The 14,293-nt window shown below is 59.0% G+C and overlaps 1 protein-coding gene across 1 annotated transcript; it reads right to left on the bottom strand.

The window, feature by feature from the left end:
- Positions 1-1,217: 1,217 nt before the first annotated feature.
- On the bottom strand, positions 1,218-13,817 carry TBX1 (T-box transcription factor 1). Its single transcript, XM_067307116.1, has 8 exons — positions 13,594-13,817; positions 11,929-12,385; positions 8,428-8,529; positions 6,948-7,119; positions 6,577-6,732; positions 5,000-5,067; positions 4,678-4,778; positions 1,218-3,941 (listed from the first exon to the last, which is right to left on the bottom strand). The coding sequence occupies exons 1-8, from the start codon at positions 13,784-13,786 to the stop codon at positions 3,490-3,492; spliced, it is 1,701 nt and encodes a 566-aa protein (XP_067163217.1). The 5' UTR covers positions 13,787-13,817; the 3' UTR covers positions 1,218-3,489.
- Positions 13,818-14,293: the final 476 nt, after the last annotated feature.

Here is a 14,293-nt window from a genome sequence, read left to right as displayed (position 1 = left end):
TTATGTGTGACTTGAGGTGACCATAAGTGGAAGTATTGTCTGGAAATGCTGTAGCCTACTTCCCAAGTATTTGCCTTTGACCTCAGTGACAGTATGTACTGAGTGAAGTTTTAAACATATGTATAATCAAATCATACAAAGCTATTTTTCAAATGAAACTGCAATACATATAGGTAAGGCATGACCTGTACATGATACCTCTTGACTAACCAGTTGATAGGTAGCATGAATTTAAAGTATCACTGGTTTTCGATGTTACAGCTTTTGTGTGATTTTAATAAGGCTTCTACCGCTCAATATGTATGTAGTTGGGGTTTTTTTGTTTTTTTTTAATGCAACTTGTTTGTTGGGATAGAAGAATAACCCTGCTTGCTTTCCATATCTGGAACACTCCCACCCAGTGAGATGGGCACTGCTATACAAGGAAGAAACACAAGTCAAAGCCCAGAGAAGGCTTGATTTAAAAACTATAATAACATAGCATGAAATGGACTGCTAACATGTTTAGTACTAACACATGCAAGTACCTTGCAAGTTGCTGGCCTAAAAGCAAAGATAGAAATACCATTTTCACACTTAAAATTGTAATCTTGATACAGCTGCATGGTCTCTACCTTCCATTCAGGCACAGGACTCCCTGTAGTGGTTCTTCTTCTAGCCCAGTGAACCTGAGGGCCCACTGCCCCATACATAGTTAAAAGTTTTGACCTGGGATTTTCTTTTCTTCCAAAGGGGAAAAATTAAGCTTTGCACAGTCAATGCAAGGACTTTGAGCCACTTTCTGTAAAAGCACATTTTACTGCTGGTGTACAGGGCTGTTCAGTCCTCTCAGCCCTTGTGCAGCAAAGTGTGTTTGAAAAGGTCTATGGCCAATCTGCATTGATCAATGTATGTTTAAAGAAAACAGGTGCTAACAAATACAAACAAAAGTGTCCTGTATCCATTTCAGCTTAGGACCCCAACCCTGTCAGTTGTTGCATAATGATCATTATAGCCATAAGCAGCCCCCACAACTAGGGGGGGGGAAGGGGGGGAGCAGTCACCTATGAAGATTCACTAGTTCCTCAGGCTAAACAAATCATAAAACTACAGTTTTGTATTCCTCCTTAAGTGACCTCAGTTTGCAGGGGAGGTTTAGACAGATAAACTGACAAACACACACAAGTAATTAAACAAGAAAAGAAAGAAAGAAAGGAAAGGAAAAGCATTTATAAATGTCACTGTCCAATGTCTTTTCAATTTAAATGTAATAAGATTATCTACACGTATCTACAAATATCTACAAGTATCTACACTGTTTGCAGATATAATTCTTTGGTTGTCATGACTTTTTTCTCTACACTGCAACTATCAAGGAAAAAAAATGTTTGTATAATCTTTGAAAGAAATAATAAATATAACAACTTCATTAAACGTTTGACCAAAGCTTTGGCACTAATCAGTTTACAGATAACAAATCAAAACTCTGAAATAACAGCGGCAAAACAACAGAGAACATCAGAGAGCCATTTCCCACTGATTAATAGTAAGCACAAGGCTATTTTACATCAACCTTTCTGAGAACATTAATTATGGTTTAGTCAGACACTAAGAATTTCACAATTCACTGCAAATGTCAAATAAAATACATATTTCTTGCACAATTCTTTTCCATGGATCCAGATATATTTTTTATAACAGAAAAAAAAAAACACAGAAAATATTCATGTTAGCCTGCAATCCCTTCTTAACCGTTCCAAAGAGTTTCGGAAGCCCAAAGCCCACTGCCAGAGAATGAATAAACATCACTATTAACACTGCCACCTGCATAAGGGAAGGATTGTTTTAAAAGGTATCAGCAAACCATTGCAGAGTTGGTAGTAAAGACACACAAACATGGATGAATAGAGAACTCAAAAGAAAAAAACTTTTTTTTTTCATAGAATCACATGGAAGAATCAGAAAAGTGTTTATAATACTGTATACCAACACAGCTGAGAAGCTGTTCAATACCTTCTCTGAACAACACAAAAGGACTGACATTTGGTGACGCATCTGACAAAAAAAACACAAGCCAGCTATTCAAAACACATCACTGGAGAAATTGTGATGAACAGGCCCATCTTTTCAACAATAAGGAAAAGCTACTGAAGAGGAAAAAAAAAAAAAAAAGTACTTACCAGCTTTAAGAGGAAAGGTGCAGCAAGCAGGTAGGTGCAGAATAGGTGCTTTAGGACTACTGCAGTTTGGGTCAACCAAATATAAGGGGTGAGGCATTCTGGGAAAAAAACCCTGAAGTTCCTCTAAAAGGCACCTCTCAATGGGAGAACAGCAAGAGCCCAGGAAAGGCTCTGGGAAGGCAGTACTGTGCAGCTGCCTCAGGAGCAGCCAGTTTACAAACTATTGCTGAGAATATACAGTCTAAATTTTGTGGGTATTCCCTCCGCCCCCAGGCTAGTTTTTAGATCTTAGTAGTATCAATTGTTGCGAAAAGAAGAAGCTGTAGACGGCTGTGCTCTTGGACATGTGCTCTTCTCAACAGCTCCAAAAAATAGCTTTTGTGGTTAAGCTGCCCCCATGAACCCTAAAACTCATGAACAGCTCAGCAACGGGAAAGACCAGCGTGGATTATATTTCTTATAGTGCTGCCTGTGGAGATCCAAAGTGTTCCCTTAGGTTAAACTGTTTCCTTTGACAGTATCCCAGAAGAACGGAGTCAGTTGTGAATGAGGCCAAGGTAAAGGGCAAACTTACATCAACACACGCTGAATTATACTCCCGCCCCGGGGTCCGTGGCTGCCTGTGGCTGGTGGCTGCCGGTGCTCGCAGCCCACCCTGCAGCACACTGGCCCGTCCTACTCAGTGTTAACACAACACATTCCTCTGGGCTGGGAAAACCCCGTGGCACTGCCCAAAGTGGTGGCAACGCCAGATTTCCATCACAAGGCCAGGTGGGCGAGTGGGGAAGGCCTGGGGCTGGTAATCAGCAGTACCAGAGCCCAGGTTTGGCTGGGGCCCTGACCGCCAGCAGAGTCTCAGGCAATTCACCTCACAGCTGCCACTGCTCTGCCCTGGGCGCTAACGGCTCCATCCTACCCGCTTCCCGGGGCCCTATCATCCTCAACACCCAGCACACCACGGAGGTGGGATGGGGTGTCCGCAAGAACACAGGAGTGGGGGTAGGGAGAAGGGAGATAACAACATATGGCTTCATTTATCAAAGTGCAGCTGCGGGTCACACAGCGATGGCGAGCACCCCACGTGCCCCCGCCAGCCTCAGGCACGCAGCCGCCCCCACCCTCGCAGCCCGCCGCGGGGTGGGGGGGCGGGGCGGGGCCCGGCTCCCTGCGATTGGGCTCTCCGATTGTCGATCAAGTCAGGCTGGCCTATCAGCTCGTTCGTGAGGCGGGAAGAGGGGGAAAGGCGGGAAGAGGGGGAGGACGGTAACGGTCGCGGCGACGGTCGCAGCACGCGCCGCCGCTAGTCTCTCGCCGGGCCGTGGCGGCGGCGTTATCTGGGCCCGTAGTCGTAGTTGGCGGGGGCGCCGGCCGACGAGTACATGTTGGCGGCGGCCGCCGCGGCCGCGGCCGCCGCGTTCATGTGGTGATGGTGGTGGTGGTGGTGGTGGTAGCTGTGGCCGCGGATGCCGGGCAGCGGGTAGGGCGCGGGCCGGCTCTTCGCCCCCAGGTAGTGGTCGTAGGCGGCCGCGGCGGCCGGCGGGTACTTGTAGGGGTGGTGGTGGAGCGGCTCCGAGGCGGCGGGCTCCAGGCGCAGTTCGTGGTGGGGGGGGCTGGTCCGGCCGCCGGCGGCGCCGCCGAGCGGCACGAGGCCGCCGCCGCCGCCGCCTCCGGGCAGCGCCGGGCTGAGCACGCGCGACATGAGCTGCTGGTGCGCGGCGTCGGCGTGCAGCGGCGTCCCGCCCGCCGCCTCCCGCTCGTAGTCCCGCCGGCTCTCGGCAGCATCTGCGGGGGGCACACGGCGTCAGCGGCCGCCCGGCCCGGCCCGCAGCGCGGAGCCGTGCGCGGGAGCGGCGGCGGGGACCGGGCCGTGGGGCAGCACCTCCCTGCTGCGATAAGTGGGGCTGGATTGACTGACAAGTCGGTACACGCCTGAGACTTTTGCAGTTGTGTAACGCTAAACAAATACAGACTTCCCTTTATTTTACGAGCCCGGAGTGTGCTGGGAGGAAGGCCTCCGGTTGTCTCCGCAGTTGTTTGCTCTGCGTAATGGAAAAGGAGGGGTGGGCGGCTAGACCGGACCGCAGCTCCCGCATAGGAACAGGTCTGCCCTGAGCGTGCTGCCGGGGTGCTTTCAAAGGGCAATGCAAGGTGGTGTGAGTGGCCCTTGCTGCATCTCTGCCTGAAAAGCTAAAGTTTCAGCCAAAAAGTCTAAAATGGGACACTAAAGGAAGAGCACGGTGTGTTTTAAACAACCTTGCTGCTTTCCCTCATGTTTAAGCACAACAGCAATGAGTGTTTTGGACCTAATAAAAGTGAATTAGACTAAAAAGATGTCTTTTTATTTAAAGAATAGACATCATCAGTGCAAAGCTTGTTAGCAATGAGGACTTCCTGGGCTGTGTGCTTGCTGTAGGCAGCTGTGCCCCAGCATTGCAAGTGAGGCTGCCTCCCAGCACCCGTGTGGTGCTGGCTGCATGGGCCAGGGTGGCAGGCAGGCCCAGCCACTCGTGGCACTCACCTTTCTCCGTCCCGTTCTGGTGTGCGGGGGAAGACACCGGATTCCGGGATCTGGCAAAAGCGCTCATGAGAGGAAGGGCCCCAGGCCTGTGATTCCTGGGCCTGGAAGAGAAAGAGGAGAAGTGACAGGGAGCTATTGCTCCAGGCAAATGGGCACGCGCATGCACCACTGCAGCAGGGCTGTGAGCTGCTGCTGGCAAACAAGGCCTGACCCAGTGCCTGCTGAACACAATGCATGTCTTCTATAAATGTAAACTGGGCAGGTGTGCGCTAAACTGGGGGCAAGAGGGGGCTAGCTGTAGTCAGCGAAGCAGCCGCCTTACCAGTCTTCAGGGTCGCAGTCTCTGAATCCCTTGGCAAAAGGGTTGCTGGCGATCTTGAGCTGTGTGATCTGTAAGGAGAAGCGGGGAACAGTCTGAGTGGCACACATAGGGCTCCCCGGTTAGGCGACGAGCGTGTCTCTGACCGGGCTTTCAGGGGTCGGTTGTTCCTGGTGTAATGGGGAGGGCCCAGGTGGCCTGGGAGCCAGGGCCCTGCTGGGGCGTGCTCTGCTGCAGAGCACGAACATGTGCTTTCCCTCTGTTTGAAAATGCGGGCTAGGACGCTATCTGAGTTCAAGGCGAAGGGAGAGGTAGCCCGAGTTGGCTGCAAAAGCTGCCTAAATGCACTTGTAAGAAAATGCCACATTATATGGGTCACCACCGGAGCAGCTAAGACAAATCACTGGATAAATCATACTTATGTATTTATTTAATTCGCCAGGGAGAAGGCAAGACATTTTCTATATTTAAGCAAATCCACGGATAAAGTATGTGATTGTGAGTTTCCGGAATGGGTTGAAAAACAAACTTTAAGCCCCTCAGTGACAGTTCCAACCTTAGAGGTCAAACTGATAGAAAGCAGGAGAGAAAGAGCAGCTGTCCGGAGCCATCAGGCAAATGCCAGCCGGGGAGGGACTCGGAGCCCCTTAAAGGCACAGCCGGCCTGGGCCGTGCGGGGAGGTCGCATGCAGCCAGATCCCAAATTTTGGGGGACCCCTTCGGAGAGGTTTGCTCGCGGCTATTGCAAAAAGTGGCATCGCTGCTGGTTGCTTGTGAGCAACCCCGCAAATCGGTGTGGGGATGGCCGAGACGCTCAGCCCCTCGGACGGGCCTGCAGCATCGGTGCAGAGCAGCGACGATGGTTTCTGAGCAGTGCAGAGAAAACCCTGCTATGAAACCGTATTTGCACTCGAGCCTGGGATTCCTGCTCTTCACATTATGCTGATGCGATTTAAAGAAGCAATTGGATTAACTGCTGCCCAGAAATCCGCATCGGATTAGGGGAGAGGGAGTTGTCCCATCCCATCCCGTCCCCCCCCAATATAATTGTATTCCGGTGAGGAACAGACCGGGAGGGAGGGAGCCCGCAGAAGTAAAATCGCAGATTTATCCAAACAAATTGTGAGTGACATTTCGCAGCGGGAAGCCTGTAGTTTCCCAACTAGCCGGGTCTCGGGTTTACATAGGTAATGACGTCCCCCTGGGCCGCGGGAGTCTGCGACGGGGCAGGAGCGGCAGGGCTGGCGCTCACGTCGCTTCCTCGGTGTGCGGCAACGCGGCTCTGCGGCAGCTCCCCCGGCTATCGGGTTCCTCGAGCTGCCCGAGAATGGGTTTAGCAGATGGGGGAGGAGGAGGAGGAGGGAATACCCCCAGACACCGCCGCCTCCGGGGGACGCCCGCAGCCCGGCCCTGCGCCCCGGCGCCGCCGCAGGGGCCGAGCAGGCTCCCCGGGGCGCAGCACGGGCTAGCCCCGCTCCGCTCTCGCACCAAGCGCCGCCGCTGCAGCCGGTCCCCGGGGCCGGGCTGGGCTGGGCTTATCCGCTTCCCGCCGGCGCCCCCGGTGCCCCGGCCCCGCTCACCCGGTGGTTTTGGTAGGCGGTCACGGCCGTGAAGCGCGTCTCCTCGAAGACGAAGGTTTTAAAGTTCTCCTCCGCGTATTTCTCGCTGTCTTTCCGGGGGTCCACGTAGACCACGTGAAAACGCGGCTGGTATCTGTGCATGGAGTTCAAAATGATCTGAATGATAAAACGAGCAAGGAGACAATAACTGATCCAGGCGGAGCAAGGAGAGAGGAGCGAGCGCGCAGCCCGGCGCCCCCGCCCGGGGCAGCGGCGGGGCTGGGCAGGGCGGGGGCTCGGGGGGACCGGCGGGGACCCCGGCGCGGGGACCTCCCCGGCTAAGCCCCGGCCCCGGCGGGCGCCTTCCGCACCTTCTCGCCGCGAACACTTACGTGCCCGTTGTCATCCAGCAAGTTGTTGGTCAGCTTGAGCTTATCGAAGGAGACGATCTGCTTCATCCACTGCGCGCCCTTCGCCGGGGAGTCGGGGTGGTAGTGCACCCTGCCGGGGGTGGCGGGGTCGGCTTTGCCGGCCACCAGCCAGGAGGAGCTGTGGAAGGCGTATCTGCCCGAGGAGAAAACGCCGTCAGCGGCGGCCCGGCTCGGCGCCCCCGGCCCCGGCGCCCCCGAGGGGTCCGGCCCCGGCGGGCCGCTTCCCCCGCCCCGGCGAGGTGGGGCTGCCGCCTCCCCGGGCGCTCCCGCTTCCCAAGGAAACGGGGGGCATGAGCGCTTCCCAACAGCCGCCCTCGTCGTGGGGAAAAAACAATATTTTATCAGATCGCCGATGAAACTTGCCAGAGAGGAATCTGCGGGATCGAGGAAATTTATAGCTACCTGTACAGATTTGGGAGAGAAGCCGCAAATGCTCCTCTCCCTCTACAAAAAAAAAGGTGAAAGGGAGCCCTCTATACAGGAATATTCTGGCTCTAAGTGAAGAGTGGAAATTTATGTGCAGATTAATAGCAGGTCCAGAGTTTAGCAGCCTTGTTTCATTCTTTCAAAGTACATATTCAACAGTAACATTTAAAACAGAGAAACCAATCTTCTATACACGTGTTTACTTTAAAAGCCAGTGTTTGCACAGGGGGAATTAGACACCATTGGACTCGAGCAGAAACATTACTTTTTAAAGATATACTCAATTGGATGTTATATATCCCACTTCCCTTGACAAGCAAACATTTCTAGGACGCCCTGAGAATTTGGATATCTGTCTAAATATTTATATATCGGACCCTGCGATTCATACGCACGCTGCCTGTTAGGCGTCCTGATCTGAAGCTAAATGCATAATGCGCCTTTCACTGTCTTAAAATTAAAGGACTTGCAAATCAGCCCGCATCGCTGACTTGCGAGTCGCCGGTTTCCGAGGCCTTCCTCCGCTCCCGCTGGAAACAAGGGCAGGGTTTTGTGGCTCGGGCAGCGGGGGCTTTCCAAAGAACAAACCCCGCTCTCTTCCCCCAAACGCGCAGCCAGCGAGCGCCCCAGGTGGGCACTGCCGCGGGTCGGCACCGACGCTGCCACCTGCCCCGTCCGAGGAGCACCGGGGGTTTTTTTGGAGGGGAGGGGGGAACGTGTCCCAGGTGCGACGGGGACAGCGGCGCCGCGGGCGTCTGCACCTGCCCCCGCGCAGATTTTGCGCCCGCTTGCGCCCGACCCCTCCAGTCGTTGCCCGAAATTCAAGGGGGTCTCGGCGGATCCGCGCCCGGCGGAGCCGCCCCGGCCGCGCCGCTCCCGGCCCGAAACTCGTTACGGGGCGTCCCGGGCGGGCGCGTCCCCGGGCGGCAGCGGCTCCTCGCCTCTCGGCGCGGACGGGGCGCCCCGGCCGCCGCGCAGCCCTGCAGCGCCGAGCACCGCCCGCCGCGTTACTTGCCGGTATCGCTTGTCGTCCACGGGGACGAAATCCATCAGGAGCATGTAGTCAGCCATGGGGTCCATGCCGAAGATCTTCACCTGGAAGGTGGGGAACATGCGCCTGGCACGGAGAGGAGAGAAGAGAAGGGGAGAGCTGAGCTCGGGGCGAGCGGGTGCCCCGAGGGGCTTCCCCCCCCCCCCCCGCCCAGGAGGCCCGGAGCCCCGCACCCCGCGGCCCTTCCCCTCCCGCTCCCGACGTGCGCCCGAAACGGGGCTTTGCGCCTCCCGGGCGCCGTCTAGGAACCACGGGCCGCCGCGGGGGCAAGGGCGGACCCGGCGGGGCAGCATGGGGACAGGGCGAGCGGGGGCAGCTGTGTCCACACGGCCCCCAGGAGCATCCCAAAGGACGAGCCGGGGCGGCACTGCCTTTCCGCCGGTTCCGCCGCTGCCCGGCCCGTCTGGGCCCGACGGGGCGGCTTGTGCCGCACACGCAAAACACCCGCCACGGCGGGGTGCAACGGCGCGGGGGGAAATAAAGCTTTGCTGCCTCCCCCTTTGCAGGCGGGAGACACAAGTGGAAGAGTTTCCTTCCCTGCTTTTTCCCCATCTTGCCAGCTGCTCTCATGTAAGGCAGACGCAACGCAAAGCGTCCCCCCAGGCCCACCCCGGGGTGCCTGCTGCGGTCCTGCCTGCGTGCGACCCGAGGGAAACGAGCTCCCACGTCTGCAGCTTCTGCTCCCCAAAACCTGCGCCCCTTTTAAAGCAGTGATTAAAAAACAGCAGCGTGTGCGTGGAGCCCCCGTGCATCCCGCGGCCGCCGGCCCCGCGGGGACAGTGCCCGCGGCGAGGAGGGGCGCACGCACGCCGCCAGGCCGGCCGGCACCGGGCATCGCCCAGCGAGCCCCTTCCCGGCCCCGTTTCGTTGCCGGAGCCCGGTGGGGCCGGGCCCCCGCACCGTTGCGGGTGCGAAGGAAAGCGGAGGGCGGCCAGTGCCTCGCAGACAAGGGGCTCAAGGGGGGCCGCGACCCCGGGGCTGCCCCAGGGGCTCTGCTCCCTGCAGACCCCCGGGGACACGTCCGAGGTGGGGGGTCCCACGCCCCGAGACACAATTTTTCCGAGGGGCTGCGGGACAAATGCAGAGGGGCCGGGTCCGGGACGCCCCCCCCGGACGGCGCCGGGCCCGGGCTGCAGCTCCCGAGCGGGGCGCGCCGAAGATGCGCCCTGGCGTCGGGTCTCGTTACGGCTTCGCTTTGGTTTGATATATTCTTTACCCGACCAGGAAACCCAAACGAGCAATAGCAGTAGGTATTTCAGGAAGGAGGTTTGAACCCGTTGAAAAACCAAACCCCAAATACCCCCCGAAAAAACAACCCGACAAAAGCCGGGCCCCACGAGTACCCCCCGGCCCACTCGCGGGGCACCTCGCCAGACCTGCTGTGCGCGTCTCAGGGCTTTTTTGGTTGTGCTGCTGCTGTTTTCCACCAAGAAAGGGCTGCCTTAGCCCAGAGCCAGGGCACCCAGGGCGGTGGGGGGCCCAGGGCTCCGGCTCCGCGGCCGCGCAGTTCCTTCCACCCCGGACCCGGCGCTACCGGGCAGCACCCGGCGACGGGCAGCTCTGTCTCCCTCTCTGTAACGCTTTAGCAAACCCTGGAGAACATTTCCAGTCGCCTCTTCTGTTATTATTATTTTTAAAGGTGTAAAAGCCCCCATTAGCTCCAGTTCCGGTGTTTCTTGTTTTAAAACTTTTTAAAACAAACAACCCGAGTTGATAAGACCCACCTAGACAAACAGCAGGGCCAGCCCAGAGGCGCTGGGAGAGAACAGGCTTCGCAGCGTCTTCCCTGCGCCTTTTCCTGCTGGTTTTACCCCGCTTTCTTCTTTTTTTACCCGCCTGCCCGGAGATTTGTCGGTGTCATTAAATAAACGAAGAGGACGGGGGAAAAGAAAAAAAAAAAAGAAAAAGAAAAGCCCGCGGTTTGAATCAAGTTAGTTCCCTTTCGAGGCCGTTTGGGAGCGGAGTGTTTGCAACCCTTTCGCTGTCCCGGCAGAGCGAAGGAAGCCAGACCGAGGAGCTCCTGTTTGCAGAGAGCCGCCGCCTCGAGCCTCGGCGGCCTTTTCCGCCGGGGAAGGCGGCGCGGAGCCGCCGCTGGGCTCCGGGCCGCGGCCGGGGACGGCGGGGCGCAGAGGGCGGCCGGCGCCGCGGAAGGCGCTTTCTGCGGGGAGTCGCGCCCGGGCTTCCGCACCAACGCGCCGCCGGCTACTTTTTCACCGGGCACCGAGATGATTTTTTTATAGCAAAATGCTATTTTTTAAATTATGCAAATATAGAAATATACTTAATTTTTCCCCACCTTCAGGAGCCTCAAAATCGCCGGAGGGAGAGCAGCCACCGGAGCCGCGGCAGCAGCGTTGCTGGGCCCTTTCGGAGCAGAGCCCGGGCTGCTCCCTCGTCCCCCCAGGCACCGCGGCAGCGCCCCTGCGGTCATTCCCGGGACTCATCGAGAGCGATCACCGGGGAAATGTATATACTTCTTTTTCTATTATTTTTTTTTCCTCCCTCCCCGTATCGCTTTAAATCAAGGGAACAAGACAGAGCCTGAGCAACGCAGCCGGCACCCCAGGAGGCAGCGGCCCCAAACCTGCCCTGCAACGAGCTCCCGCAGCAAAGGCGCTCCCAGGCGATCGCAATTAAACGCAGTTAATTAACAAGGCTAATTGCCCCCCCCCTTTCCCCCAGATGTTTTGCTCATTTCTAACGCGGCAGGATCAGCCGCTTCCTTTGTTCCCGGCCGGGAGCGGGAGCGGGCCCGGCCGCCGAGCTGGGCCGAGCCGAGCCGGGCCGGGCCGGAGCAAGGCCGAGGCGAGCTGGGCGCAGCCCGAGCTCGTTATTCGGTATTCGGGAAATGCAATATTTCTGGGGGACGTTTCGAAGTGTAAAACAGCCAGAGCTGGGGTCTGTTTGCAGTCCCCGCCGAAAGGGAAAATCTGCCCCCACAATAAAAGAAAATCATTTAACCGCAGGTTTTTCGCGCTTGTTTTTTCTTTGCTCCTGGCTGTCCCCTCTGGGAAGGACAGTGCCCTTTGCGAACGCGTCCAGCTTGAGATTCGTGCGGGGTAATCGAAAGCCGAAAACGCCCGGCAGTGCCGGCGCAAAGAGCGTTTTTCAGCGCGAGTAAAACACGCCGCGGAGCCCGCAAGCAGAGCGTGCCCGAGCCCGGCCAGGCTCCCCCCGCCTCCCCCGCCTGCGCGGCCAAACTTTAACGTTTGCTTTTAGCCCCCCAGAGCGGCACTTTCTTCCGCATAACACCCAAGGCCTCCGGTTCCGCAAGAACTCGCAGATTCTGCCCCGGGAGAAACGTGAGGATCAAATGACGGCAGCCCTGGGCCCGCAGCTCGCTTTTCCCCTAAACGCCGCGGATCCCGCCGCCCCCGGCGGGGCCCCGGCGGGTCCCCGGGCGGCCCCGGGAGCGGGGCGGCGGGGCAGGGCCGCGGCCGCGCAGCCCGCGGGCTCCGCACTGACCTGCCGGCCTTGGTGACGATCATCTCGGTGCCCAGCTGGTTGAACTCGTCCCACAGCGCCTTCATCTCCAGCTGGACGCTCACGTTGGCCACTTTGGGGTTCTTCTTCACGGGCGCCTTGGCGGCGGCGGCCGGCCCCGCCGAGCAGCCGGAGACGGCGGCGGGGCCCGCGGCTGCGCCCCCGGCGCCCTCGGGCGGCTCCGGGCCGGGGGGCGGCGGGTTGGCCCCGGCCCCGGCCCCCGCGAAGGGGTAGCCGTGCTGCGGCTGGGGCGGCGGGTGCGGGTGCTGCTGAGCCGTGCAGGGCTCGTAGTGCGGCGGCTCATGCTGTCCGTACGGGTCCCCCGGGGAGGGCGAGAGGTGGTACCCCCCGGAGGCGTTCAGGCTGCTCAGGCTGTTGGCCGTGAAAGCTGCAACATCGCAAAAATGGGACAGCTGGGTGAGCCAGGGGCTGGAGATAGCTGAAATCATTCCAAAAACAGGCGGTCAGGGCTCGGCTCCGGCTCCCGCTTTTTTCCCCCCGCCAGCCTCGGCGCACCCCCCGCCCGGCAGCTCCGCGCCGCTCCGCGCCGCTCCGCGGGGTGCCCTCCGCCTCCTCTCTGCCCCGCGCCCAGCCCAGCGGGGCGCCTCCCCCTTTCCGCTTTGCTTGGCCCCAGCCTCGCTCCCCCCGGGGCAGGCGGGGAGCTCGCTGCTCCCGCTGCCTGCCTGCCTGCCTGCCTGCCGCGGCTCTTTCTCTTTTTTCTCCTTTTTTTCTTTTCTTTTTTTTTTTTTCTTTGCAAATCCGAGAGATCTGCCAAGAGCCGCGGCGGTGCAGAGCCCGTGTTATCTCTGCAGAAGGCCTCCCTCGCCGCACACGAATTGGGACAAAGCAAACTCCCCTTCCCCCCCCCAAAAAAAAAAAAAGAGGAGGGGGGTGGAAAACCCCGAAGAAAGAAACTGGTTCTTATTTCTGTGTAACTAAGGTGCTGCAGGTAACGTCCCTCGCTGTGGAGCCGCGGGGACGTGGCTGACAGGGGAAGGCGGGTCTGGTTTTGCCAGACCCCCTTCTCTGCGCCTCCGAGCCACCGCGGGGATGGATGGGGACAGCAGCGAGGCACCGGCTCCGCGCCGAGCAGCGCCGGGGCGGCCGCGGGCGAGCGGCCTAGGGGCGTGTGACGGCCCCCGGCGAGCGGGCGGCTCCTTTGGGTCCCCCCGGTGCTGAAATGCTCCTCGCGGTCCAGGGGGGCTCCTGGGTGCCCAGCGCGGCGGCGGCCGCAGAGCTCGCGGAGCCGCCGGCGCCGTCGGAGGATGCTCCGGCACCGCCGAGGAGGCGCGGGCGCGGGCGGCGGGGCCGTCGCAAGCCGCCGGCGGGACGCGGCACAGCCCGACTTTACAGAGCGAGCGGCGGGCAGCGAGCGGGGAAGGGCTGCGGGCGCCCGGCCGTGCCCGGGGGGACGCGGCCAAACCGTCCTGGGCAGCGGCCTTGCCGCAGCGAAGCCTGCAGCCCCGCACGGGGAACCTGGAAGCAGTAAAATCCTCTGAAAATCGGTGGCCCCCGGGGGCGAGGGGGGATCCTGGAGCGGGGCAGGGGGCGGGCGGCGGCCGCCGGCCCTGCGAGCCCTGCGAGCCCTGCCTGCCCGCGGAGCGGTGCGCGCCGCGCGGGGCTGTGCTCGGCGCTGCCGGCACCTACCTTCCATGTCCCTGGTGACGGTGCTGAAGTGCATCTTCTGCGGGCGGGGGCCGGCGCGGGCGTGCTTGCTGCGGCCACCGCGGCGCTCCTCCAGCGCTTCCTTCCCTGCTTGCTCGGCGGCGGCGGCGACTGAAATCAGAGAGGCGATACTGAAAGCATTTGCCTTGGGAGACAGAGGGCTGTTTTCGTCCATAGGGGAGACACCAATGCAGGAGCAGCAGCCGCGGCAGCCTCCCACCACGAGCCCCCCCTCCCACCCCCTCACTCCCCTCCTTTCTAGCGCACCATCCAGGGAGGTGCGAGCGAGACCCCCCTCCTTCCAGAAAGGTGGGGAGGGAAACGAAAAAAAAAAAAAGAAAAAATACCCAAACAAAAAACAACCCAAACCCTCTCCCCCCGCGCTCGGGAAGGGCGTTGGGGAGCAAGAAACTTCCCCAGGGCCCTTTGCAGCCAGCGCCGAGCACCGAAGCGGCCGGATCGAGCCCTGCCAGAGAGAGGGAACCGGGGGGGAGAAAATAAATAACCCAACCGATTTATCCCCCGGGGTCTTAGTTTCTCCCCCCCCCCCAGCCTCTTTCCCTGCGATTTATTAATTTATTTCCTCTCTTCCCTCCCCCCCAACCACCACCTCCTGCTTCTGCCCCCCCCTTCCCCTGCTGCACGTAGGGAAAGTGGCTCCCTTATAGGCGCTTTCCCCCAT

The sequence above is a fragment of the Apteryx mantelli genome, chromosome 17 (genome assembly GCF_036417845.1).
Source record: "Apteryx mantelli isolate bAptMan1 chromosome 17, bAptMan1.hap1, whole genome shotgun sequence".
NCBI classification, from domain to species: Eukaryota; Metazoa; Chordata; class Aves; order Apterygiformes; family Apterygidae; genus Apteryx; species Apteryx mantelli.
This window is presented reverse-complemented; position numbering and strand designations above follow the sequence as displayed.

Coding starts and splice junctions, on each gene's coding strand:
- TBX1 (XM_067307116.1), bottom strand. CDS start 13,786: ATGGACGAAAACAGCCCTCTGTCTCCCAAGGCAAATGCTTTCAGTATC. Junction 12,386..13,593: donor CGTCACCAGGGACATGGAAG/GTAGGTGCCGGC, acceptor GAATGATTTCAG/CTATCTCCAGCCCCTGGCTC. Junction 6,733..6,947: donor TGCTGGATGACAACGGGCAC/GTAAGTGTTCGC, acceptor TTTATCATTCAG/ATCATTTTGAACTCCATGCA.